Raw genomic sequence first — 25,081 nt, forward strand, 5'->3', positions numbered from 1 at the left:
ACCGCGCAAGGGTGGCAGAGGCAGAGAAGGAGAGGCCAGGCTGGCAGCCGTATACAATTCATCTTTATTTACAATACCCTATAAAAATGTAAATTTAGAAACTTTATTCTCATTAACCAGAACCAAAAACTGGGAGGGATGGGGAAGGAAAAAAACAAACAAAAAAAAATTACTGCAAGCAAATGAAATTAAGAAAAAAAGCAAAAGAGGGGAAAAAAAGCAAAAAAAAAAAAAGGAAAAAAAAAACCAAAAAAGCAGGAAAAAAAAAAAAAGCAATAAAATAAAATAAGAATAATAAATGAACTTTCCACTTGATCTGTCAGAGAAAAAGGACAGGGAAAGGGTTGGGAGCAGAGGGCAGGGCTGGTTAATGCCAGGAGGAATTCTGGGGTGTAAAATCCCTACATGTGCAAATCTCTTGGTTTCTTTTTTTCTTTTTAAAAGCAAAAAAAAAAAGAAAAAAAAAAAAAAAAAAAAAAAGTAAAATTATCCCCCAACCACCACCACCACCTTCCCGAGGAGCAGCACAGCTGAAGCCACCCGGATCTGATCCGGAGGGGGACAGAGATCCGGCTGTGCCCCCCCTACCCCGGAGCTGCTGGGCTGATCCCAGGGGAAGGGAAGGAGCCGAATTTTGGGAAGACGAGGCGAGTGTGCGAAACAGGTGTGTGAAGTGTGGGGAAGAGCAGGAAGCAGAGCTCAGTGCTTGTGGGAAGGGCTGGAGAAGGAGCAGGGAACGAGCAGAGAACTCCTGGCCACGGATGTGGAATGAGGGGCTCCCCGCTCCCTGGGATCCCCAGTAGTGTGTGTGTGTGTGTGTGTGTCTGGGCAGTTTTTGGGGATGCAGAGGGAGTTGGGGGAAATTGGAAGCAGCAGGGAAAGGCAGCACTTTGTGGGAAAGGGGGGAGCAGCCAAACATCCCCCTCTTCCTGCTGATCCAGGGACTGGGGGGCAGATGTGCCCCATGTGCCAGGCCAGGCGTCGGGGGAGGTGTGGGGTTAACCGTGTGCCCTCCATCCATCCTTCCTTCCTTCCTTCCTTCCATCCTTCCTCTGGAACATTCCAGTGGTGGCGAGGAGCCACGGAGATCTACCGGATCCCCTGCACTAAGCTGAAACCAGGGAACATCAGTGGCGGGATCAGAGGGAGGCAGCGATTCCCCTCTCCCCAAGCTGCTCTTCCCCACTCCAATCCTTCTGCAGCTGCACCCCCACCTCTGGTTTCCCCCTTCTCCCAGTCCCCTGGCGGGACAGGGCCACATTCCCATGGAAAAGAGGGCTGGCACTCACTGCAATTTTGTCTCCAGCAGGTTCAGCTTCTGCTGGTCAACGTAGCGAGAGAAGAGGGAGATCAGGTTGGAGGGGATGGACACGGGCTTTGCCAAGGCTCCCTGAGGGATCCGCAGGAGCTCCCGGGTTGCCATCAGCATCAGCTCCGTCCTGCCAGAAAAACGGGAGGAGGGAGCAGTGAGAGCTGTGGAGGTTCCGGGAGCCTGGAGGCTGCCTTTTCCACCCCAAGGGGCTGGGGATGTGGTGATATTCCAGGCAGGAGCATCCCAGCCCGGGACAGGGACTTACCATTGGTTGTCCTGCATCAGCTCTGTGTTCGTGTCCGAGCTCTGCAATTCCTCCCCTCGGCTCAGGACCAGGTACAGCAGGGACAGACCAAACTGTGGGGACAGCGAGGGGATCAGTCACCTCCAAGCATTCCTTGGGAGAATTGGAGAATCCCCAACACTTCCCAACCCTCCTGGAATGCTGGCACTAGCAGGAAGATGTCTGGCTGCCTTTGCAGGAGGAGGAGGAAGTAAAGACCACAGACCACTCCCAGCCCAGGAGGGATTTACTGGAGCAACATTCCCAACCCAAATTCCAGGACTGGAGCATGGAGCGTAGCGGGACTGACCCAGAAGCTGCTGCCAGGCTGAAGCAGAGCCTGGGGCCACCTCAGACTGTTAATTAATGTGCCAGACACCCTTGTTAATTAGTGAGGGGAACACCCCAGCACTGAGAGGCTGCTGGAGCAATTCCCAAGACTGGGAAGAGGTGGGAATGAGGAGCACCTTGTTTTGGAGCACAGCAGTGAGGTGCAGGTTGGTGGGAGCGGCGGCGCTCTGAGGTAGGTTTGTGAGCTGCTGCACAAGGCTGGTGACTGTTCCCAAGGGAAGGTGGTAGAGGACATGGGAAAAGGGCCTCAAGAGGCAGGGAAGCACCTGTGGAGAAAGGAACACAGTTGGGAGCTCCTCACTTTTCCCTGTGCCTGGCTGGAATTGCAAACAGCTTCTCCCACACAGCCCCTCCAAACCTCCGGCACCCTCCCTGGAAAGGCAGGAACTGCCACCCTGAAGACACACGGAGCCCTCCCAGCCTCTGGAACCTCACCTCATCCTGAGCATCCTTCTTGATGAGGAAGGGCAGGTTCCTGGCTGTGGCCATGAGCACGTCGGCTGCTTGCTCTGGAGCCAGGAAGGGAAGGATCCGGGCCACCAGGCGCTTTCCTTTCCGGATGCACATGATCTGCATGAAGTGGTCATCGCTCGGCCTGAGGAGGGAGGGAGAAAGGTATCAACCCTCACCTGGGAGCATCCCAGGGTTATCCCATGGCTGCATCTGCCCCAGCACCAGGTGGAAAACACACCCGTGCTTCAAAAAATATCCCTGAGGAGGGAAAAACTACACAGGAATGACATCCCTAATCCTCAACTCTGCCAGCAGGAGGGGATGCAAGCTGTAACTTTGTAACAACAGTGAGGGTAAAATGGCTAAAAAAAAAAGGTTACTTCAGCCCCCTGCAAGAGTCAAAGAGATCCATAGAAAACTGGTTTCAGTGGTCCCAGAGTGCTGGAGCTCCTAAATCCCACTCACCTGTCCTGCCCAGGTGCCTTCCCCCTAAGATTGTCGTACATGTCACAGATCTTCTGCTTCCTCTCTCCCATCAGGGCTGGCCGCTCCCCTTCCAGGCTCAGGAGGTAGCGGCGCTCGTAGTCCTCCACGTCCAGGAGGAGGCTGTACGTCTGCAGGAAGCATGGATCACTCAGGGAACCATAGAATGGGTTGGGTTGGCCCACTTTTTATCCCACCATGGATCTCTGAGGGTCGGGACAATCCCCCTTACACTCACCTTCTCGATGGTGACGAGCGTCTGTCGCCTCTTATCCCGAACCTGCTTCTCCTTCGTCTCCTGCCAGGGAGGGAAGAGGGAATCAGGGCCGTGGGAAGCAGCCACAGGACTGTGTTGGAAGGGAGGAAGGCCAGGAACTCACATCATCCTCGCTGCGGGATGTCACCACGGCGTCGATCATCTTCCGGGGGTTGTTGACACTGGAGACGGTGAGCTTTCCCAGCGAGCCCTCAAACTGCACTGCAGGAAGGAGGGAGCAGGGGAGCCGAGGGATGAGTCCCCTCAATCCCTGGATAAAAGGAGCCCTGGGGCTGCTGGAGGGCTTTACCTGGCTTGTAGGTGTGCTCCAGCTTGGCCACCTGAGGGGTGATGAGTTTAGTGCGCTCCTTCTTGGGACCGTCACCGTGCACTTCTTCGGCTGCTGCCAACTTCTCCAGCTTCTGGAAGTAATTCTGAGGCAGGGAGAGGAAATGTTGAGAGGCTTCTCCCAAAAAACCATCAGCCATCTGCCTCTCCTCAGCTCCAGCATCTTTTCAACATCATCTTTTAAGCCACAGTTGAGTCCATCCTCCTCTTCCATCCCTCAGGAGGTCAGAGATCGAGGCTCCTCCTCAGCTCTCTCTCAGGACAATGACAAATCCACTCTCCTTGTGGGGTTCCCAGTCCTTCCCAGCACATCCCACCTAGCCTGCCTTGCTCCACTGGCACCATGCTGGGGCCTCCCTACCCCATCCACCCCGTTTTGAAATGGCAGAGCTTTGCTGACTCACATCCTGCACCAGTTCCTCTTCTCTGCTGGGACCAGCTCACCCACAGATCCCAAAAAAGCTCTGCCAGCTCAGGAGAGGAGCCATAGCTCTCCCACCCCATTCAGTCTCCCAATGTCCAACCCAGACATTTCCCTCCCTCCCTGGGGACTCTCAAATAGTCCACCTTGCTCCATCTGCTCCAAGTCTGCCTTTTCCCAGCACTGTCTGACATTCCCTATTCCTGAACTGGAAAAAAGCAGGAGCAATCCCTCCCTACCCACCTTCTCCACTGCACTCCTTGGATTCCCACAGGGTTCATCACCACCATTCCTAGTCAGACTAAAGTCAGCCTTTCCCTGACAAGGATCTCTCTTGAGTTTTTCATTTAGCATCCCCCTTGTCTCATTCCATGGGTTTTATCCTGGCTCTGTCACACTTCTGATGGAGAGGAGCTGCTCTCCTGTTATCCCAGACCTGTGAAACCAGTGTACCCCAACATCTCCTCACTCCTGGAAATCTTGCCCAAGAAGAAGGAGTCAGCTCTTCCCACGGATGCTGATCCCACCCTGTCCCTCCACCTTCCTCTTCCAGGGAGGAAAACAACCCACTGCATTTCTCCCTGGATTGACATCCCCTTCCCACCCAATATCCAATGGACAGGGGGAAGATGCTGCTCCCGAGTACCTGATAATAATAATCATCCAGGTAGGGATCAGTGCTCTGCAGCTGCATCATCTGGATCTTGGACACCCAGTCCTTTTCCCGCTGCAGCATGAGGTTGGCGTAGGGATCCTTACGGATCTGCTCCTGATGGCTGCTCCGGTGGCCCCCTCGGTCCCCCCCAGAGCCGTTGAGGCTCCGGTGCTGGCTGGCAGGAGAAGAAGGGCACCCGTGAGCACACCGGAGCTACAGGAAGGGACAGAGAGGGGGGACAGGTGACCCCGGAAGCAGGACACGTCCCCGTGCCGCGCGGCCCCGTCCCTGTCCCCGCACTCACTTCCGGTTCTGCTGCTGCCTCTGGTGCAGGAGCCGGCGGTGCTGGGGGTGCAAATGGGTCGTGTCCGGCCGGAACATCTGGGGCTGCGGCCTGGGGAGAGCGGGAATGGTCAGGGAGGGATGCAGGGAGCGCCTGGGATGCTGGGACAGGGACGGCACCGACCTCAGGTTCTGCAGGTGGGATCCGGGGCCCGGAGGGTGCGGCAGCTGTGAGGGCGGCGGGGCGGGGGGAGCCCCGAAAAAGGCACGGAACCCTCCGGCCGGGGACATCATCTGCCCAACTCTGCCCTGGAGCAGCTTGGGATTCACGGAGGGCAGCGGGCTCCCCACCAGCCTGGACACCCGGGCAAACTGGCTGGGGGACATTCGGCCAGCCTGGAGGGGAAGAGAGGACACCTGGAGTCAGCTAGGTGGGAAAAGGATCTGGGATGGCCAGCAAGAGCCATGGAGTGCCAGGTCCCGGAGCCACGCAGAGAGAAAGGTGGGATAAAGCACGGGCAGGAGCTTTACCTGGGCTCCTCCGAGCAGCTGGGCTCTCTGCAGGTGTGTGAGAACGGGAGAGACGCTGTGGGGGAACGGGTGGCCCAGGAGGGAGGAATTCTGGGGAAAGAGTTGGGAAAAGGGACCTCAGTCACAGACCATGACTGGCAGACAGGACAAACCCCAGGAAAGCCAAGCTCCATGGGGTGGGGATGAGCCACAGGAACACAGGGAGGTTTTGTGAGGGCTGCTCATCAATTCCCAAAAAGATGGAGGAGGGAAAGCTGGATACCGGAACATTGCAGAGTTGGTTGGGGGACATCCTCTCTCCATAGGGAGCAGGATAACGCTGCTGCATGGTAGCTCGGATGTGGACAGGCTTGGGACACAGGATCTGGGAGGAGGCAAGTGGCACAGTCACTCCCCCTGGGAAGCAGCTTGCACCCTTGGGAGCAGTGGGTAGCTGGGAAGCGAGGAGATAGATACCTGCTGGTTGAAGTTTGGGATGGCGGCCTGTTTGGGGGGGGTGCCGATGGGAATGGCCCGGACCGGGGGGCTCCCGATGATGGGGGAAGAGGAGCGCCGGGGCAGCGCCCGCTCCGATGGATCCCGCTCCTCATCCCGAGCCTGCGGAGGCCTCTGGGGCAGGGCATAATCCAGCACGGACACTGACGGCATCTCCTGCAGGACAACGGGTGGGACACCCCCGGAGTCACAGGCTGGGACACAGAGGAGGGTCAGGTCCCCCCTTCCTCCTGCCAGCTCTCCACGTCCCACTGCGCTTCCCTGGGATCTCCACGCGACGCTGGGCATTCCCGGAGCACACGTGACTGCCAAGAGCATCCCGTTTGGGGTGACAGGGTGTGGAGCGGGAATTCTGGGTCACCTCCCAGCCCGGCAGAGCCAGGAAAGGGTTGGGAGAGGGTTGGACACGCAGCACTTCAAAGCCTGACTCTTAATGAAACCACAACACAAAAATCCTCTGCCTCCAGGCATGAACATTCCCAAATCCTGCTGAGAGCCCTGAAATCCCTCAGACATCAGCAGGCATCCCAGAACAGCAAAACTCCATCATCCCAGCCCTCCAGGGTCCGAGGGGGGACAGAGGGTGACAGCTATGAGGGTTCCCAACAAGCCATGGATGCAGCAGAGGGAAATAGGACACTCCACTATCCCAGGAACCGTCTATCCCACCCAGCTGGCTGCCACAGGCATTTGGGATCAGCAGGAAAGAGCACCCTGCTCCCAGCACCCCTACCTGAGCGAGGAGCGGCCCCCGGATGCGCCGTAGCACAGCTGAACTGTCCCAGATGCTGGAATTCAGCCCTCCAGGCTGCTGCAGAGCACAGGGAGAGTCAGGACGGCGCTGCGGGATCCATCCCCACGTCCCCCCGGATCCCCCAGCCCGCTCCCACCTGCGGGGGATCCCTGGTGTGCACGGCCTGCATGATGGCCGGGTCCTCCAGCTCGCTGTCGATGACGAGGCGCGTGAGCCGCTCGGCCAGCGCGTCCTCGGGATCGCCCAGAACGTCCCCGTCGTTCCCGACGGGACCGTCCGGCTCCCGGCTCGAGCCGGCCTTGTCCTCCAGCTCCGCCAGCCGCTCGTGCGCCTCCTGCCAGTCATCATCTGCGAGGGGACACAGGGTGAGGCACGTGGGCCGGGGGGGTCTGTGGGGTCAGGGAGGTCTGGGGGTGACACCCGGGGTCTCACCGACAGCCCCAGCCCCGAAGGTGTCATCGTTGAACTGGTCGATGTCTTCATCCTCCTCCCCCAGGGCCTGGAAGGCATCTTCGTCCTCGTCCAGCGGGCAGTCCTCCAGGGACTGGGACAGCCGGGAATGGGGTCAGCCCCACTGCACCTCCCTGATGACCCCCCAACCCATTATACCTATACAATACACCCCCCCAGCCAGCGATACCCCCGCCACCCCATTACCCACCCCTGGAAATCCCCCTAACCCGTTACTCCTATGCAGTGACTCCCCCAAGCCGTTACATCTCCCCCGTGACCCCTCCAGACCTACAGAGTGACCCCTCCCGTAATACGCTCCCACAGGTCCCCAGTGCCCCCCAGACTCCTTCTGCCACCCCGGAGCCCCCTCCCAGCCCCTCAGACCTCCTCCCTGGCCGCCCTCCCCAACTCATTTTACTTCCCCCGCCTCAGCCCGTTATACCCCCCCCACCCCGTTACACCGCCCTGCTGCCGTCCCGGCATGGTTCTCCCGCAGGCCCCGCGGGGCCCCGCCCGCCCTGGCCCTCCCCCCCCGGCCCCTCCCCGCTCACCGGGTACCGGAACATGGCGGCGCCGGCGCCCCCCGCCCGCAGGCTCCGCGCCGCCCGACCAGGCCCCGGGCCCCGCCGCGCATGCGCGGCCGCGGGCGCAGCCGCATGACGTCATCCTCCGCCACCGCCCCGTGTCCCACCCGCCGGCGCGCGGGGGGTGGGGCCAACCTGGACCACGCCCAACATAGACCACGCCTCCTTCGCAAGTTCCTTAAAGGGGTAGCGTCCCTTTTTCTCCCGCGCACAGCGGTGGCTCTCGTATGTCCCCGCCCGCAGCCGTGCCCCCCAGTGTCACCCCGTCCACAGCCAATGTCACCCCATCCATAGCCCCAGCAGTGCCCGCCCAGCCCTGTCCCCAGCTGTGTCCCATCCACAGTCACGTCCCCCACCCGTGTTCCCCGTCCCCAGCCGTGCCTCTCCCGGCCGGGACCCCTGTCCCCAGTCACGACCCTCAGTTGTGTCCCCTAACTGCAGCCATGTCCTCAAGCTGTCCCCTATGCCTGCTCATGTCCCGCCTCCAGCGTGTCCCCCAGCCGTGTCCTGAATTCACAGCTGTGTCCCGCCCCCAGCTGTGTCCCCAGATGTGACCCCTATCCACAGACTTGTCCCCCCGAGTCGTGTCCTCCGAGCCCAGCCGTGTCCCCAGCTGTGACCCACATCCATATCCCCTGTGTCCCCGGCTGTGTCCCCCCAGCCGTGTTCCCTGTCCCCAGCCGTGTTCCCGCTGCAGCCACACGTGGCAGGGGGTGACACGTCCTCACCGTGTGACCCCCGAGCGGGATCAGCTTCCTCATCGCCTCCAAACCCACATCCTCCCCCACCTCTGTCACCTCCCGGGGTGCCCGGGGGCCACCCCCGGCTGCCGCCTTCAGCGGGTCCGGTGTCCCCGCGTGTCCCAGGTGAAGGGGCGGCTCCACCTCGTCCCTCCCCTCGGCGCCTTCCTTGTGCCCGTCACTGGGGATTAGCGCAGGGACAGCCCCGGCCTCGGCGACAGGCACAGGGGACAGGGCCACCCGCCACCTCGCCTGGATGTAGGAGGCCTGGCCGAGCGGCGAGGACCGAGGGTGACATCCCCCATCCCTGCGCTGGGCGAGGACGGGGACCCCCCCGCGCCCCCCCAGCCTTTGGGGGCACCATGAAGGACCGGCTGGAGCAGCTCAAGGCGGTGAGGGACCCCCGGCGAGAGGACGGGACAGGGGACACCCCCAGGGGGCCCCTCAGGAAAAGGGTGACACCGGGATGGGGGTCCCTGAGACCCCAGCCCATGATGGGCAGGGGCATCACGGGGAGAGGGGACCCCAAAAACCGAGTCTATGGTGGATGGGGAAGTCACAGGGTTGATGTCACTGAAATGCCACCCCACGGTGTGTGGGGGGTGTCATAGGGATGGGGGGACCTCAGAGCCCATCCCACGGTGGGCTGGGGTCCTGGGGACACCCCAATCCGTGGATGGAGGGCACCGAGACCCCACCCCGCTGTGCGTGGGGTGTCGCGGGGGTCACCCCAGGCAGGTGGGGGACCCTGAGCCTCTGTACAACGGGGGTGACAGGTGGGAGGGACTGGGGGGGGTCATCCCCCTGCGGTTTGGGGGCACAGTGGGTGTTTTGGGGTGACGTGGCCACCCCAGTCGAGTCCCATCCCCTCACGCTGTGGGGTGTGATGGGGGGACAGCAGCCCCCCCCCCGGCCTCTGGGGGTTGTCCATCCCGCGGGGGTGGCGGTGGATTTGGGGTGCCCACACCCCATTCTGCACCCCACACTTCCCCGTGTTCCCGCCACCAGCGCCACTTCCTTCTTCCTTTTCCCGCTCTGTGTGGGGCCCCACTTCCCCCCGCTCCTGGGGGGCTCCCCCTGCTCCCCGGGGACCGTGGGGGTCCCAGCAGGCCCCCAGCTCCTGGCCGGGCCCCTAGGCATGGCAGGGAGGCTTGGCAGGGATTTACCAGGATTATGGAGCCATCAGATAAAGCCCTCGGGGGGGGGAGCGAAGGGATTAATTTTATTTTTACTCCAGCAGCAGGAGGAGGGGGGTGGGGGGGTCCCAACCTGGGGTCTGTCCCCATCTCCAGGACACCCCAACAACACCCCCGGGGTGCTGGTGGAGCTGAGGGGGTCAGGGGAGGCAGAAGGGCTGAAGCTGAGTTTTGGGAAGGGCTGGATTTGGGAGCACAGGGGTGGGGGGGCCTGGGCATGACACCAGGGTGAGGGGCACCAGCCACCTTCGGGCCCCCCAGGACCTGCCATGGGGCCACAGTTTGGGACGTAAACCCTGTCCCGTCCCCATCCCACCGCTGTCCCCGTTCCCTCCCTCTGGCCAAGCCCAGCAATCCCTTAATTCCCAGCCACGTGTGGCCAGATGTGAGCTGGGCTCGGCCCCCCCTGCTCTCCCCCGCTGCAGATGTCCCCCCTGTGCCACCACATCCCCATGGCTACTCCCTCCCTGTCCCTGTCACCCGTGGCGGGGCCCTGGGGGGCACTGGCAGGGCACGGGGTCCCCCCTGAGCGCCGTGTCCCAACAGAAGCAGGATGCGGACGATGAGGAGGAGCTGGAGATCGCCGTGGACAACACGGCCTTCATGGACGAGTTCTTCTCGGAGGTGAGGGAGGGCTGGGAGCAGGGCTGGGGGGTGTAGGGCTGCCTCCTAACCCCCCAAAATCCTCCCGGGCGTGCCCAGATTGAGGAGACCCGGCAGAACATCGACAAGATCTCAGAGAACGTGGAGGAAGCCAAGAAGCTCTACAGCATCATCCTCTCAGCCCCCATCCCAGAGCAGAGTGAGTGTTGTCACAGTGTCCCCACGGCCTCCCCCCGTCATGGGGACCCTCCCTGGGGACATTCCCACGGTGGCTCACACCCGTGATCCCACAGAGACCAAAGATGACCTGGAGCAGCTGACGGCAGAGATCAAGAAAATGGCCAACAGCGTCCGTAACAAGCTGAAGAGTGAGTGGCCCTGTCCCCACCACCGTGTCACGGGTGTCCCGGTCCCCCTGGGACTCTGGGATTATGGGGGCTGGCAGTGGGAAAGGTTCCTGGTGGGTTGAGGTCTGTCTCTCTCCAGGTATGGAGAGGAACATCGAGCAGGACGAGGCACGATCCTCCGCTGACCTCCGGATACGCAAGTCCCAGGTGAGCTCCGGCCCACAGCCAGTGTCCCCAGGTCCCACCGTGTCCCCCATGGGCTGAGGATGTGGGATGTCCAGGGGTCCCCAAGTCTCCCAATTCTGTCCCAAACAGCACCCTGTGATCCCAGGCTTTGTGTCCCTCTGTCCTGTCGCCCTGTGCTGGGACATGCTACATCCGGGGTCCCCCGGCTCTCATGCCACTGTCCCCACTTCCAGCATGTTGTCCTGTCCATCCTGGGAGCAGGAACATGCCAGAGTGTCACTGATCCGACTTCCCATCCCCACCCCCAGCACCTCATCTCGTCCCCGGGGCAGTGTCACACCTCTGCCCTTGCTCCTGTCCCCTGTGAAAACGGCCCATGGGGATATGCCATGCCTGGGGTGTTCCATGTCCCCAGGACCAGGTCCAGTCCCTCAGCGTCACACCATGCCCTGCGGTGTCCCCATCCCAAAGTCCCTGTCCCCATCCTCACGCCCCTGTCCCTTGTCCCCAGCACTCGGTCCTGTCCCGCAAGTTCGTGGACGTCATGACCAAGTACAACGAGGCGCAGGTGGATTTCCGGGAGCGGAGCAAGGGCCGGATCCAGCGCCAGCTGGAAATCAGTGCGTGACCCAGCCCCGCGGGCACCAAACCCCACCTCCTCCGAAAAGTGGGAGGAACCAACTCACACAGGCCCCTCCCATTTGACCAAGTTTAGTCAAATGGGAGGAGCCAAACACTACAGACCCCGCCCCTTATTCCCGGACTGGGCGGGACCTGTTCCCACCTCTCCCCACGTGCCCGCAGCCGGCAAGAACACGACGGATGAGGAGCTGGAGGAGATGCTGGAGAGTGGGAACCCCTCCATCTTCACCTCGGGGGTGAGCCCTGACGTGGGGGACACCAGGGGACACGGGGGTGTGTCACAGGGCCAAGCCTCCCCGCTGATGTGTCCTTGTCCCTGCAGATCATGGACTCGCAGATCTCGAAGCAGGCGCTGAGCGAGATCGAGGGGCGGCACAAGGACATCGTGCGCCTGGAGAGCAGCATCAAGGAGCTCCACGACATGTTCGTGGACATCGCCATGCTGGTGGAGAATCAGGTACGGGGACACGCAGGGACCTGGACGTGGGGACACAGGGACAGGCAGGGACCTGGGTATGGGATCACAGAGATGAGCAGGGACCTGTGGGCAGTGTGAACAGGGACCTGAGCATGGGGACAAGCAGGAACCTGGCAATGGGGTCACAGGGATGACCTGTGTATGGGGACACAGACATGAGCCATGAGGCATTTGGGCACGGGGTCACAGGGATGAGCAGGGACCCATGCATAGCGTGACCAGGGACAAGCAGGGACCCGAGTGAGGGGTCACAGGGACCTGCACGGGACCATGGAGTGTCCCAGGGACCTGCACAGGGGGATCCAGGCATGGAGCAATATGGGCTGGGGTGGTGACCACTGCACATGTTCCCACGGAGCTACCCACCACTCCGTGGTGACCTGGAGGGGACATAGGAGTGTCCCCCACCCTGCGGTGGTGCCGTCCCCTCTCTCAGCCCCTCTCTGTCCCCCATGCCACACGAGGAGCTGCTGCGTGCCCCGGGGATGGGTGAGTACCTGCGTGTGCGGGCGTGCCACGTGCTGTGGGGCTGTGTCACCGTGTCACCACCAACCCTGTCCCTTCTCCCCCAGGGTGGGCTGCTGGATAACGCGTAGCCAAGCACGTGGAGCAGAGCACGGAGACCATCTGGTGCCAGGGCCAGGCGTGCCAGGTGGGTGGGTACCAGCACCCCGGGGTGCTCTCAGTGTCCCCCCCCCCCCCCCCTCTGTCCCCTGGGTGCTCTGTAGGGAGCCATGATCGACCGCATAGAGAACAACATGGACCAGTCTGTGGGATTCGTGGAACGGGCCGTGGCTGACACCAAAAAGGCTGTGAAGTACCAAAGTGAGGCCAGGAGGGTGAGACAGACCAACGGCCCTGTGTCCCCTCCATAGCCCCCAGTGTCCCCTCTGCACCCCTCAATGTCCCCTCTGTAGCCCCCAGCATCCCAGAGGTACCCACAGTGTTGTCCCCTCTGGCCCTCATTGTGCCTTCACATCTCAGTGCTCCCAGCACCTCCCCATATCCTCCAGCATGCCTGAGATCCCTTTATTTCCCTCAGTCACTTCCTGTCCCCCTGCGCCACCCCTCATCTCCCCCAGCTGACCCCAACAACTCCCACCTCCCCGCAGTGACCCTATGGGAGGTTGGCAGCTCTGTCCCTCTCTGTCCCACTGCCACCCCTGAGCCCCCTCCCACCCTCAGGTGTGATGAGCTGGTGTGTACTCAGCCCCTCCTGCCCTATCCCCAAGGCTCTGCAGCACCTCTGGCTCTTCAGGGCCCCTTGGTGTCCCTGTGTTCCCCCCCACCATGGGACAGGTGTCACCACCCCCGACTCGGCCCTGTTCCCCTAGAAGCTGCTGACTTTGGTGGCAGTGGCCGTGCTCTTGCTGGGGACAGTTGCCCTCATCATTGGACTCTCGGTGGGGCTGAACATGAAATAGCCCCTGGGGCAGGGGTCTGTAAGTGTTGGGGGGCAGGGGACCCCCACTGCGGGGACACAGAGCCCTGGGGGATCCTGCTTTGGGGGCTGCAGTGCTTTGGGATTTGGGGCTGTTGGCTCTGGGTTCTGGGTTTGGTGATCTTGGGTCTGTGGTGCTGAGGGTGTTCTATCAGCACTTGGGGGTCTGCAATGTTTGGGGTCTCTGGTGCTCTGGGGTCTGTCCTGTTTGGGGTCTCCATTTCTGGGGGTTTGCAGTGCTTAAGGGTCTGTGTTGCTCGTGGGTCTGTATTCTTTGGGGGTCCACGTTGCTCCAGACTCTGGATTTTGTCACTTCCCCACATCCATCTCTGCCATCCCCGCTCCCTCCTTCCTGCTGCAGTCCCCATCCCCTTCCCCGCCGACACCTCCAGCTCCCCTTTCCCTCCTCCAGGCGCTCCCGACCATCCCAGCGATGTCACCTCCCGGCGGGATCCTCCCCAGCACTGATCCTGGACCCCTCCTCTCCCTGCTCCTCCCGGACCTGCTGCTCCCAGCCCTCTGTGTCCCGGTTCCCACCGCGGGCTCCAGCACCACCGCCTTTCCCGCCCGTCCTGCCGGTCCCTGGGATCTGCCCCTCCTGTCCCCACGGAAGGGGACAGGATTCCATCCGTGGGGACATGGCCACTGGTGCCTCAGCGCCAGCGAGGACAAGGACACAAATCCGAGGGCCGGACGCTCACCCGCGCGGGCATCCTGGTGGAATAAGGGCAGGAATAGGGACAGGACACGGGGTTTGGTGGCACCAGTGTGGTTTGTTGTCACTGTGCTGTGACAGACGGAGCTGTCGGGGTCCCCATCCCCTCTTGGCTTTCATGTCCGGGTGGGAGGATGTGTTGCTCATGGATATTTGACTCCCGTTGTAATAAAATCCCGCTGATCCCACCCTGCGCCTCCTCTCCGTGCTGGCACCGGGAACACCCAAAGCCGCCGGCATGGCTCCGGCTCGGCTCCCGGTGTCCGGGGATTTGGGGGCTGGACCGGCCCCGTTTCCTGGTGCTGTAGACCACGAGGAGGAAGCGCGGGGTTGGGGACACCCCCAACTCCCGTGCCCTGTCCAGACTGTCCCCCCCACCAAGTTTTTGGGTAAGTCACGGTGTTTGGTCACCTGTCCAAACGCTGTCACCTCCCTGTGCCACACAGAACCAGCTCACACCTGCCCTGCCACCTTCCCTGCACCCTCCCCAGCCCCTGTCCTTGTCCCTTGCCCTATCTCTGTCCTTTCTCCCCACTGCCCAGCCCCTATCCTTGTTGTCCCCCTCCCCATTCCTTGCCCCCCTCCCCAGCCCCATTCTTATCCTCTGTCCTCCTCCCTGTCCCTGTCCCCTCCCCAGCTGTGTCCCTGCCTCACATTCCCTGTCTCCCTGAGCAGAAGAAGATCATGATCATGTTGTGCTGCATCATCCTCGCCATCATCCTGGCATCCAGCATCGGGAGCATCTTTGCCTGAGCCCCCCACCCGCTGCCCTCCAGGTGACAGGGACAGGGCTGGGGGTGGCACAGGGGGTCCCTGGTACATCCCCGTCCCAGGGAGCAGGTTCGGGCCTCGCCAGGGTTGGATTTACCCTGAGTGTCCCCAAGCGGCCACGCTGGGGAGGGATGGGGATGGAGACAGCACTGGGAGCCACGTCCCCTTCCTGAGCGTCACCTCATCTTCCTCCCTGTCACAGGTGGCCTTTCCCCCTCCTGCCCCCCTGCCCGGATGATCCATGGGAGAGAGCCCGGCCAAGCCCTGATCCCCGGAGCCCCGAGGACATCCCACGTGTCCCTGGAGGAGTGGAGCCCACCCGCCACGCTCCCCGCTGCCCTCCCAGCGCCGAGGTCCCCTCGCTCCTCCTCCTCCTCCACTCGGGTGACAGTCGGTGGCCGCTGTGACAAGCAGCCCCTCCTCGGTGGCACGGAGCGGCCGGAGGGGCCGTGTCCATCTCGGGGTGGGACACAGGGCTCTGCCTTGCCAGGGCGGCCGGAGGAGCCTCTCCCTGTGCTTGGAGCTCCTTGGATGCGCAGCCACCCATGCTGGAGCCTTCCTCCTCAATAAAGAGCTCACCCACACTCTGCCTCCTGGCTCCAACCTGATCCATGGATCCCTCAGGATGCTCCCAGCCCTACAACCCACCCTAGGATAGAGAGCCTCGTGCTTCAAACCCCGATCTGTTTATCCCCCAGCTCCACGTTTCCAGCTCCAAACCCCACCTTGAGATAAAGATCCTCATCCCTCAAACCCAGATCCATGGATCCCTCAGGATGCTCCCAGCCCTGCGTTCCCAGCTCCAAAACCCACTCCAGGCTCTCGTGGAAAGGTTTAATCCCAAAAGGAATCCCATCCAGCCCCTCCTCACACTCTGTGCTTCAGGAAAAACTTGCCCCAGTAGCGTCCCTTGAGCTGCAGGTCGTAGGGGCTCAGGTACTTCCTCATCCCCAACATATTGGAGGTCACCACACGCTCGAAAGTCCAGGGATTTTGGTTGTCCAGCCTCTTCTGCTCCTCCTCCCGCCGCATCTCCTGGAGGCTCTCCCGGCTGACGGCGACGGCCGGGAAGGGCAACTTCTGGGCCACGCGGGTGAGGAAGGGCTGCACCTCCCCGAACTCGCAGTGCCCGCCCACCTCCACCACCAGCCTGCCGCTCTTCACTGCCGTCACGTAGCGGTCGATGGGGCCCTTCCCGCCCCCCATCCGGTGTCCCAGGCTCTTCCTCGTCACCGACTTGTAGGGGGCGGGCACGCGCCACACGGCGAACATGGATTTGGGATCGATGCTGCGCCCGATGGTCAGGCGGATCATCTCGAAGTGGCCCCAGTGCAGGTACCCCCCGCCCAAAGCCTGTGGGGGGACACGGTGGGACAGCTCAGGGACAGGCAATCCCGGCCTCTGGAACGCTCCCCCCGATCCGTTCCGTGCCTGTTCCCGCTCACCAGGATCCCGTACTGCCCCTGCGTGAAGTCGGTGGCCACCTGGGACGGGCCGCGGATGTCACGGAGCCGCCGGGGCTCCCGCTGGACCTTGGGCACCGCCGGCACCTTGTCTATGAACCTCAGCTTCGGCTTCTCGGGGATGGTGATCCCTGCCGGGGAACGCCGGGATCAGCATCCCCGGGAACACATCGGGGAGTGCCCCCGCCCTCCCTTGAGGGTTTCTCCCGCCGTCCGTCCCCCTCACCGCTGTAATCCGGGGGCAGCCTCCACTTCTTGAGCCCCGCCCGGGGAACCGCGACGCCGCCGGGACCTGCGGGACAGAGCGCGGGGGTCACGGCTGTGGGCGCGGGGGGTCTCGGGCAGGGCCGGGAGGGGGGACCCCTCGGGGCCCCCCCTTCCCGCTCTCAAGATCCCCCCAAGCCACCACAGCCCAGCCGGGAGTCCCACCAAGCCCTCGGTACCTCCCCGGTGTCAGCTCTTCCACGGCCCACCCGAGCCCTCCCCGCGAGCCTTAGGTGGCCGGGAAGGTCCCCCCGGCCTTTTGAACTCCCCACAAGGCACGGGCGGCCCCTCGGAGCGCGGCCAAGCCCCTCTGACCTCCCCCGGCCCGAAGCGGCCCCGGGAGCCGCCATCGCCACATCGCCGGGACACGCCGGAAGTACCGCAAGGGCGCCGCCATTGGTCCGTCCTCAAACACGCCCCTCCCGCGGTCCGGCCGGGAAACGCGGCGGGAACATTTGTTCCGGAGAGAAGCGCATTCCCAGCCCCGTACTGGGAGCGGATCGCCGGCGGGAGACACCCCCGAGGGTCCCGAGGGAGGTGCTGGAAGCGGCCTGGATGTGCTCCCAGCCTTTGTGCTGGGCTGGTGTACTGGGTTTATGGAGATAGGTTTCATATTCTTCCCAGTAGCTGCCACAGCGCTGGGTTTGGATTCGGGATGGGCGACCTGGGGCCGTGACGTCACAAAAGGGGTAAGCGCTGGGGTGAGGTGGGGCTGTGATGTCACACAGGTGTCCCACCCGCAGCACTGTGACATCAGCACGGTGTCTCTACAGGACACGTGACACCACCCTCTGGCTCTCAGCATGGCCACGATGGGACACGGATGAAGCCATGAGTTTCCTGCTCCCCACGCTTGTCCTGCTGGTGGCCAGCACGGCCGTCCTGCTGGCCACCCGCATTTGGAAGGCGCGGAAGCGCCTCGGGAGCCGGGCCAGGGGGTCGCGGTGCTGCCGAGCGGCCCCGGGGGCTCCCGGTTCCCCCCCGGCTGAGGAGACCCCTCGCCACAGCCCGGCCGCCCCAGAGAGCCCCCTGTACATCCCCTGCGGCTGCGGCCCCTGCTGCACCCCCTGTGTGACAGCGGCCCGGGAGCTGCAGGACCTGGTGACGCCGCTGTGGCCCGAGGTGTCCTTCCCGCGGGACTCGGAGATGTGGCAGCTGTTGTGGGAGGACCTGGAGCAGCTGCTGGAGCCAGGCCAGCTGCCCTGCTGCGCCTCCTCCAGCTCCCCCAGCTCCTCCGGGAGCCTCCGTCCTTCCCGGAGCCTCAGCGAGAGCTGCCGGGCTCCGGCTGGAGAAGGCCTCGTGGACAGATCTCGCTGCTCCCTTGCAGCTGCGGGCGTGAGGAGAAACTGCTCATCCTTGAGGATGCACGTGGCCAGGAAGAGCCTGGAAGTGAAGCTGAGAGCCCCGCCTGCACCAGTGAGGCGTTCCCAGGAGCGGCTGGAGCAGCGGGAAGCGTCGCCCCCTTCCTTGGAGAGCCTCCCCCGCTCTGGGAGCCCCAGCGGGAGCTGCCGGACTGCGGACGGGGAGGATGCCTCAGACAGCGCCGGGAGCTCCTGCGGATCTGCGGATATCAGCGGGGCCCGCTCGGCCCTGAGGATGCACGTGGCCAAGAAGAGCCTGGAAGTCAAACTGGGAGCCCGGCCTGCTCCAGTGAGGAGCTCCCAGCAGCAGGTGGCACAGCAGGAAGGGTCCCGGAGCTGCCGGTGCTCGATCCGCAGCTCCCGCAGCACCGCAGGGTGGCCGAATGGGAACGCCCTGCGCTACAAGTCGGAGAAGATCCTCCAGAGGCAACGGGAGTTGGAGTTCCCCCATCTCCGGGGGGTTTCTCCAAGTAGGATGAGGCCCCTGTTGGCAGCTCAGACACTTCTGAGGATGCTCTGTTATAAATAAACCAGCATTATCCCCAAAGAACTGAGTTTGGGCTGGGATAGGCTGTAGGCACAGAGTTTGTGGGAACCGGGAGTGGGGCTGGGCCCAGCCTCATCCCCAGTGGGTACAGCTGTGAAGAGCAGGTGAGCAGCACTGGAGGTGATGAGCCATGGAGTGCCCAGGTGCACTGAGCAACCCCCAAAGGGAACAGGGGGCACACAGGTGCACTGCATGAACATGAGGGGTACAACAGGTTGGGCTGAAGGACAAGCAGGGTGGCTGCCTGCAGCCTTCTGATGAGGTGAGGTGTTGCTCTGCATGGGTTGGAGCCCTCTGGAGCTGTGTGGTGACACTCTCTGGCTCGTGGCTGTCTCAGCTGTGACAAGAGGGTTCCTTTCTTCCCAGTTGCTGGCTTTGGGTTCAGGATGGGAATGCCGCGGATCACACGTGGATGCTTTGCTTGCTGCAGAGCAGGGCTTGTCCTCCTGATGGACTTTCCATGTTTCCTCCTGGGAAAGGTGGGACGAGTGTCCAGGGTCAGTTTCCAGTATCCACTCTGGAAACAGCTCCAGGTGGGTGCAGGGGGTAGGCCCACCCCACCCAGTTTCCCATGGGGCCACCCGTGGCCAGCACCCTCCTCCCAGGTCTTAAAGCCATTGCTGGGAGAGATCCTGTCTCTTTTTCTGTCCCTGTCCCCATGGAGGCTCCCAGGGGAATGTGCTCTGTGCTGTTCCTTGCAGGCCCGGCCCTGCGCAGGGTGCTCTGGGTGAGGGGGTGTCTGGGGGCCCTGGCTGCCCTGCAGGGGGGAAGGACCACGGGGGTCCCCAAATCCCTGTCGCAGCCCTGCGTGTGCTCGCCGTGCCAGTCTCTGTCACCAGTGGCCGCACGTGGCTCTGTGCCGGCTGCTGTCCGGGGAGCCGGGCCTGGGGTCCGGCTGTGGGGTGACCAGGGATGGGACGGGGACAGGGATGCCAGGGATGGGACGGGGACAGGGATGATGACGCCAGCCGGAGCACCCCCTGCTGAGGTGGGGACCGCCCTGCAGGTGAGGAATGGGGACACCGTGTGTCCCTGCTGGGTGTGGGGTGGCAGTGAGGTGACCCCGCCAGCCCCATGGGTTTTCTGTCACCTGCTCTGAGCTGGGTGACGCCCCCAGCCCCAATTCCACTTCTTCCCACGGCTCCTCCCAGACAGCATCCAGCGCGGGAATGTCCTCCACTTGGCCAGAGGGCTCGTGGCTGTGGCAGCAGGCCCTTCCCCTCCCTGTGGAATGTTACTGCTCCAGGGAAATGGGGATGCCTCCCAGAGCCCCAGATTCCCCTCAGGATCCGTGGCTCTGAGTTTCCCTGCAAACCCCACAAAGGGATCTCTCCATGAGGGATTCCAAGCAGGAGAGTGTGGTATTGTCCAGATCAGGGTGGGGTACAGGGGTGTCCTCCATGAATTTCGGGGTGCAGGGTGGTATCCCTCTCATTCCCTGTGTGTTCGTTATTCTCTGATTTCAGGTTTAATCCTCTGCCTGGAGCTCTTAGCTGCTTCTCCTCGGGGCTGGACACCCCAGAAATGGGGAATGAAGACAGTTTGGGGGGAAAGTGTATGGGATCAGTGTGGGGGATCCCCTCTACTCCTTCCCTCCTGCAACAGGGAGCAAATCCAGGCTATTCAGGCCCACCCCTTCCTGGGGATGGAGATCCAGGGGAAATCAGGCCTGGGCAGTGCCCAGCTCCGTCCTGGGTGCCGCCCCTACCCCCGCCCGTGCCCCGGCTCTGCGGGGTGGAGCCGCAAGAGCCTAATGGCCCTTGATGGATTTTTATTCCAGGAATTCGCTGCGGCGTGGTTTTGTGTTTTTTTTTTTTTCTCTTTCTCTCTTTTTAATTTTTTTTCTTTCTGCGCTCCTGTAAACACGGCGTGGAGCTGGAAGGAGCGGGAATGAGGAGGGGGGACATGCACCTTGGGGGGTGGGGGGAGGGCTGGCACCCCGATTTCCTTAACTCCCTTGCGTGTGGGTTTGGGATGAGCAGCTCTTCCCGGCGGGGGGAACACGGGGTCCTGGAGCCCTGCCCGGAGAGGGAGGGGGGGGACAACACTGGGAATTGCCCCACAGAGCCAGGGGACCCCACGGAGCATCTTCCCAGCCCTACTTCCCGCCCCTCCCCGGCTTTTGGGGGGCTGTCCCCACCATCTCCCCGTGTCCCCCGTGGGCTGGGCGGTGCCCCGGGGGGATGCCGCAGCCGCTGACGTCACGGCGCTCAGCCAATGGGCGCGGGCCGTGGCGGGGTGGGGCGGGGGCGGCCCCGGTGGGGACCGGGGCTGCTCCGGGGGGTCCCGGTGCCCCCCGCTCTCCTCATGCAGGGCATGGGGAGCCTCCGGCTGGGCAGCCGAGCCGTCATGTACACGGCGGAGACCCTCCCCAAGGGCAAGAACCGCGTCATGGGGGTGAGTTTGGGGGGTTCGGGGGGAGAAGCGCTTGGAAAATCCCCCCTCAGCCCATTCCTGGGGGGGTTCCTGCTGATCCCTCAGGGGGTGCTGCGTCCCCGGAGAGGCGCTGGGATTAAGGCATCCCCCATCCCCAGGGTGGCTCTGTGGGCGGGGGGGGGTTGAGTTGACCCCGATCCCACCCATCCCGCTCTTCCAGACCATCCAGATTATGACGGGATTCCTGCACATCGGCTTCGGGATCGTCCTGACCACGCTCACCAATGTCTACACCTCTGTCTTCGTCATCGGAGAGATCCCCTTCCTGGGCGGCGTGTCGGTGCGTGCTGGGGGGCTGGGAAGGGATTCCCACCGGGAAAGACCGCCTAGGGGGGTGGGTTGCCCACCAGGAAGGGAATCTCACCAGGGAACAATGCCCACAGGGAAGGGAATCCTGCTGGGGGGGATGCCAGCAGGTGGGACATCCATTGGAAGGGATGCCCTCCAGGAATGATGCACCTGCGGCTCCCAAGACTTCGGCAGCTGGAAAACAAGGGCAGGAGAGGTCACTGTGTCCCCTGTGCCCCATTAGTGCCACCTCTGGGCAGGTTTGGGGTGCTTGGGGTGCCCTCAGTGCCAGCTGAGCCCTGTCTCTCCTGCTGCAGTTCATCATCTCCGGGTGCCTCTCCATCGGCGCCGAGAAGAGCCCCACGGAATGCGCGGTGAGTTTTCCCGGGAGCACACCGGGAATGATCCCATGGGGTAGGTGGGGTGTCCCTCTGGTGTTTTGAGGGGGGTCTGCCACCCCCCCCCCCACCCAAAGCCCCCTGGGGTGCCCACAGGTGAAGGGCAGCCAGACCATGAACGTCATCAGTGCCATCTTCGCGCTCCTGGGAATTGTAGCCTTCATCGTGGACCTCAACCTCAACGGGCTCTACCGCTCCAGCTTCAACTACTACAGCTATCTCGTCCTGGTAAAATACCACGTGGTGGAATTCCTGCCCTTGGGAACCCCCCCAGGGCCTTTTCTCCAGCCCTCAAGGGGTGTTGTGCCCTTTCCCAAATCCCTGTTGGGGTGGCGGTTTCTCCTCTGCTGGCGTGACCTATTTTCGGCTGGTACCTCGGGAGATGAGTCACCCCCTGGAAACGTGCATGAGCCATAAAAACGGTGGCATGGAGGGCTTGGAGTGAGACCTTGGAGCGAGGGATGCAGAGGGAGAGGAAGGGGGAGCCATAGAATGCTGCTCTGTGTGGGGTTCATCCTCATGGGTGCTGCTGGGGGGGAGTACTGATGGGGTTTTCCCCCTCCTGGAGCTCGCAGGGAATGGGATTTCCATCGTGCTGCTCATCTTCACCATCCTGGAATTCTGCATTGCCGTGGCCACCGCCAATTTCTGGTGCCGGGCCACCCGCCTCAGCTCCAACGAGGTAAGGTGAGGGGGTGGCAGGGATGGATCCCAAAAACTGCATCCCATAATCCTGGTGTTTCCCAGGCCATGCTGATCGTCCCCAGTGCCACCCGTGTGGATCTGGCCGTGCCACCGGCGGAGCTGCCTCAGCCTCCCAGCTACAGCGAGGTGATCCAAGGAATAGCCTGGCTAGGAGTGGAATCAGCATTGGGATGGCTCCTGGGATGACAGTCCCCATCCTGCTGCCATCACTCTCCCCTCCCTGGGAAAACATCCCACCCCAATCCCCAGGGAGCATCCTGGAGCATCCATCCCTCTGCTCTGGGAATGGGGAGGAGATCCCAAACCCCCGTGGGTGGTGGGTGCTGAGGATGGGGTCCCCCCAAATCCTGCCCCCTTTCCAAAACACCTCCCTGTCTCTTTGCAGCTGGCTGCTCCTGAAGTCTGACATCGAGGATGTTGGAATGGGATACTGCCTCCATCGCTCCTAAATCCCAGAGCTACGGCATCCTCCTCCCACTGTGCTGCCGGCTGGGATGTGCTGGTCCCCCCTCAAAAGCCAGGGACACCCCCAAATTCCCTGCCCCTCTGCCCCTGGGCCTGGTCTGAGGGGCTCCACTTGCTGGCTGTTGTGGGAAGGGGCTTCTCCAAGGGGGAAATCTTGGGCAATTCCTGCCTGTAAATCCCTGGTGGGATGCTGGGGTTCACTCATGTTGGGGTTCAGGAATTCCTGGTAGTTTGGAGTGACCCCGATGTGTGCCGGGAGCCGGGCGGGTCACCGGAGCATCTACCTCGGCTCATCCCCTGTTGGCTTCATTTTCTCTTGGGAATAAATGCTCTCTCCAGGCTTGTGTCTCTTGAATTTGGGAATTTTCAGTGTGGGAGGTACAATTCCCCCTCACAGAGCTCCTGCCCCTCAGGAAAGAGGCTCATCCCACCTGATTTAGGGGTACTTGCTCTCTCTCCCGAGGGAATTCTGCCCCCCTGAACTCCTGGTACCTGTTTGCTTTCCCTGATGGGAATTCTGCTCCCCTAAACCCCTGGCACCAGATCCCAAGGGAGTTTTGCTCCTCTAAACTCCTAGTGCCTGCTCTCCTGAGGGAATTCTGTCCCCATAAACCCCTTAGTACCTACTCACCTGAGGGAATTCTGCCCCTCTAATCCCCTCTCCGGCTGGAACTGCACCCTCTAAACCAGGGTACCTGGTCTCCCGAGGGAATTGTGCTCCCCAAACCCCCTCCACCCCCCCCTTCCAGCACGGTTCCGCTATATTTAGCTCGGCCGGAGCAGCCGGACAGCCGGCGGCGATGCCGGTGACGCCAGCACATCCCGGTTCTTCCGCCACCGGAGAAGCTGCCCCGGGGCTGGAGCTGCTCTTGGAGGTGACACGGGGACACCGGTGTCATGTGCTCCACAATCCTGGGTGGCGGGAATGGAGCTGAGGGGTGCTCCCAAACCTTATCCATGCAGTAATTCCTAAAAAATTCTTTGTTTTCAGGGAAGGAAAAGGGCTCTGGGATCATTTTGAACAGGGCCAGGTTTGTCAGCTCCTGACAAGCTCATTTATGGCTCCACCCTTTATTATCCTGCATCTATGGGAATGCTGGTGGATTTAATGAGGTGGTGATGAGCATCCAGCGGCATCAAATTATTTAAGCATTATCCCAAGTTCATGGAAATGGAAAGGTGGGATGAAGGTGAGGAAAGAGACCCCAGTGCCGGTTTCCCAAGAGGTGGGAACATCCTGGTGAGTTCCCAGTGCTCTGGGGCAGAATTATCTCCATTTTTGGGGACAGGCTTCATCCTAAATTTCCCCTCCAGTGCCAGAGTGGGATCAGTGACCTCCTCATTGAACATTCCCTTAGGTTTTGGGGTGACTTAAGTGTTTTCCTTCTCCTTTCCACACTCCCTGACAATGCTCCTGCTGCTCAGCCAAAGCCTCATGGATTATTCACTCCCTGTCAGTTATTTCTGTTCCTGGCTCTGAAAAAATAATGAGCCCGATCAGTAGGAAAAGCCCCAGGGATTTGGGGAGCAGGATGAACAGGCTGCCTCTGCTCATCCCATGGCCACAACCCATTACAGGTCCGGCTCCTCACCTGCGGCTCTGGAGCATCCCGACCTCTCCCAGCTCCACAGGGACCACCACGAAGACATCCTGCCTCCCATCCGAGCTCTGTGTTTTCCCAGTGTGGCAGTTTCCTGGGAGGGAGGCTTCCTCCTCTTCCACTGGCACCAGGGTCTGTTTTCCTGGAGTTATCCCAGTGTTCAGATGTGGCTTTCCCTGGAAATGCTGGAATAAGTGTTTAAGGCTCTATGGGAATGTGGGGGTTTAAAATATATTTTTATTTTTAGGTGGGAAATTGCAGATCTAGGGGGAGTGGAGACTTCCAGGAGTTGGGAATACGAGGTGACAAGGACCACAGAGTTTTGTGTCCCTCCTGGTGATGATCCCTACGGAAAACCAAAACCCTAGGAGGAGCTGGAAAGGATGGAACTGTGGGATGAACTGGGGTGTCCCAATGTCTCTTCCCCATGGGAAGAGACTGACCCTGGGGACTCTTCCAGCACCTAAAGGTACCCCAAGAGAGCTGGAGAGGGACTTCAGAAAAGAGCCTGGAGTGCCAGGACAAGGGGGAATGGCTTCCCACTGCCAGGGGGTGGGTTTAGATGGGATACTGGGAAGACATTTTTCGTTGTGAGGGTGGTGAGGTGCTGGAATGGATTTCCCAGGGAAGTTGTGGCTGCCCCATCCCTGGAAGTGTTTAAGGTCCCATGCCAGGATTGCCAGTGGAAGTCAATGCCAGTGAAGCCTTGGAGAAGTTTTCTGGAACTTTTCTGCAGCCTCAGGAGTCTTCCTGGGAATGAGCAGATCAAAGGC

At 61.8% G+C, this 25,081-nt stretch overlaps 5 protein-coding genes across 11 annotated transcripts; 3 read left to right on the plus strand and 2 right to left on the minus strand.

Annotated features, from left to right (window-relative positions):
- Positions 1 to 45: 45 nt before the first annotated feature.
- On the minus strand, positions 46 to 8,576 carry PATL1 (PAT1 homolog 1, processing body mRNA decay factor). Of its 4 annotated transcripts, none has more exons than XM_053980371.1 (19): positions 8,390 to 8,576; positions 7,057 to 7,168; positions 6,761 to 6,972; positions 6,604 to 6,678; positions 5,832 to 6,026; positions 5,638 to 5,739; positions 5,376 to 5,465; positions 5,029 to 5,240; positions 4,867 to 4,956; positions 4,554 to 4,737; positions 3,449 to 3,572; positions 3,263 to 3,360; positions 3,121 to 3,180; positions 2,865 to 3,013; positions 2,382 to 2,541; positions 2,063 to 2,212; positions 1,578 to 1,669; positions 1,290 to 1,439; positions 46 to 1,111 (listed from the first exon to the last, which is right to left on the minus strand). In XM_053980371.1, the coding sequence occupies exons 1-19, from the start codon at positions 8,420 to 8,422 to the stop codon at positions 1,090 to 1,092; spliced, it is 2,310 nt and encodes a 769-aa protein (XP_053836346.1). In that variant the 5' UTR covers positions 8,423 to 8,576; the 3' UTR covers positions 46 to 1,089. The 4 variants fall into 4 exon arrangements, with proteins under 4 accessions (XP_053836346.1, XP_053836345.1, XP_053836348.1 ...); XM_053980370.1 differs by having other exon boundaries at positions 6,604 to 6,681; positions 8,390 to 8,437; XM_053980373.1 differs by lacking the exon at positions 8,390 to 8,576 and adding an exon at positions 7,629 to 7,700.
- Positions 8,575 to 15,355, plus strand: STX3 (syntaxin 3). Of its 4 annotated transcripts, none has more exons than XM_053980376.1 (11): positions 8,575 to 8,793; positions 10,144 to 10,221; positions 10,300 to 10,399; positions 10,494 to 10,568; positions 10,687 to 10,754; positions 11,245 to 11,353; positions 11,538 to 11,611; positions 11,698 to 11,832; positions 12,582 to 12,692; positions 13,188 to 13,295; positions 13,707 to 13,795. In XM_053980376.1, the coding sequence occupies exons 1-10, from the start codon at positions 8,764 to 8,766 to the stop codon at positions 13,275 to 13,277; spliced, it is 870 nt and encodes a 289-aa protein (XP_053836351.1). In that variant the 5' UTR covers positions 8,575 to 8,763; the 3' UTR covers positions 13,278 to 13,295; positions 13,707 to 13,795. The 4 variants fall into 4 exon arrangements, with proteins under 4 accessions (XP_053836351.1, XP_053836352.1, XP_053836349.1 ...); XM_053980377.1 differs by lacking the exons at positions 13,188 to 13,295; positions 13,707 to 13,795 and adding exons at positions 14,685 to 14,785; positions 14,983 to 15,355 and having other exon boundaries at positions 8,576 to 8,793; XM_053980374.1 differs by lacking the exon at positions 13,188 to 13,295 and having other exon boundaries at positions 8,576 to 8,793; positions 13,707 to 14,180.
- Positions 15,356 to 15,600: 245 nt separating this feature from the next.
- Positions 15,601 to 16,971, minus strand: MRPL16 (mitochondrial ribosomal protein L16). The gene is made up of 4 exons (XM_053981498.1): positions 16,823 to 16,971; positions 16,470 to 16,535; positions 16,226 to 16,374; positions 15,601 to 16,133 (listed from the first exon to the last, which is right to left on the minus strand). Exons 1-4 carry the CDS (start codon positions 16,902 to 16,904, stop codon positions 15,648 to 15,650), a joined length of 783 nt encoding a protein of 260 aa, XP_053837473.1. The 5' UTR covers positions 16,905 to 16,971; the 3' UTR covers positions 15,601 to 15,647.
- Positions 16,972 to 17,133: 162 nt separating this feature from the next.
- Positions 17,134 to 18,418, plus strand: LOC128809478 (uncharacterized). The gene is made up of 2 exons (XM_053981497.1): positions 17,134 to 17,196; positions 17,281 to 18,418. The coding sequence occupies exon 2, from the start codon at positions 17,339 to 17,341 to the stop codon at positions 18,395 to 18,397; it is 1,059 nt and encodes a 352-aa protein (XP_053837472.1). The 5' UTR covers positions 17,134 to 17,196; positions 17,281 to 17,338; the 3' UTR covers positions 18,398 to 18,418.
- A 1,980-nt stretch (positions 18,419 to 20,398) lies between these two features.
- On the plus strand, positions 20,399 to 23,062 carry LOC128808868 (membrane-spanning 4-domains subfamily A member 12-like). Its single transcript, XM_053980473.1, is given in 8 exon segments — positions 20,399 to 20,705; positions 20,707 to 20,812; positions 21,012 to 21,131; positions 21,457 to 21,513; positions 21,634 to 21,765; positions 22,106 to 22,219; positions 22,285 to 22,368; positions 22,628 to 23,062. Coding segments are annotated over 8 exon segments (741 nt in total). The 5' UTR covers positions 20,399 to 20,598; the 3' UTR covers positions 22,649 to 23,062.
- The last annotated feature ends 2,019 nt before the right edge of the window (positions 23,063 to 25,081 follow it).

The sequence above is a fragment of the Vidua macroura genome, chromosome 6 (assembly GCF_024509145.1).
Source record: "Vidua macroura isolate BioBank_ID:100142 chromosome 6, ASM2450914v1, whole genome shotgun sequence".
NCBI lineage: Eukaryota > Metazoa > Chordata > Aves > Passeriformes > Viduidae > Vidua > Vidua macroura.

What these genes read in the sequence shown, in the direction of transcription:
- LOC128809478 (XM_053981497.1), top strand. Translation starts at nt 17,339, where the DNA reads ATGAGTTTCCTGCTCCCCACGCTTGTCCTGCTGGTGGCCAGCACGGCC.
- STX3 (XM_053980374.1), top strand. Translation starts at nt 8,764, where the DNA reads ATGAAGGACCGGCTGGAGCAGCTCAAGGCG. An exon ending in TGGACGAGTTCTTCTCGGAG is followed by an intron (nt 10,222 to 10,299) that starts GTGAGGGAGGGC and finishes GGGCGTGCCCAG; the next exon opens with ATTGAGGAGACCCGGCAGAA. An exon ending in AGCCCCCATCCCAGAGCAGA is followed by an intron (nt 10,400 to 10,493) that starts GTGAGTGTTGTC and finishes GTGATCCCACAG; the next exon opens with AGACCAAAGATGACCTGGAG.
- MRPL16 (XM_053981498.1), bottom strand. Translation starts at nt 16,904, where the DNA reads ATGGCGGCGCCCTTGCGGTACTTCCGGCGTGTCCCGGCGATGTGGCGA. An exon ending in GCTGCCCCCGGATTACAGCG is followed by an intron (nt 16,375 to 16,469) that starts GTGAGGGGGACG and finishes GTTCCCCGGCAG; the next exon opens with GGATCACCATCCCCGAGAAG. An exon ending in AGGGGCAGTACGGGATCCTG is followed by an intron (nt 16,134 to 16,225) that starts GTGAGCGGGAAC and finishes GTCCCCCCACAG; the next exon opens with GCTTTGGGCGGGGGGTACCT.
- PATL1 (XM_053980370.1), bottom strand. Translation starts at nt 8,422, where the DNA reads ATGAGGAAGCTGATCCCGCTCGGGGGTCACACG. An exon ending in AGCTGCTCGGAGGAGCCCAG is followed by an intron (nt 5,241 to 5,375) that starts GTAAAGCTCCTG and finishes CTTCCCCTCCAG; the next exon opens with GCTGGCCGAATGTCCCCCAG. An exon ending in CTGCTGGAGACAAAATTGCA is followed by an intron (nt 1,112 to 1,289) that starts GTGAGTGCCAGC and finishes CCCTGGTTTCAG; the next exon opens with CTTAGTGCAGGGGATCCGGT.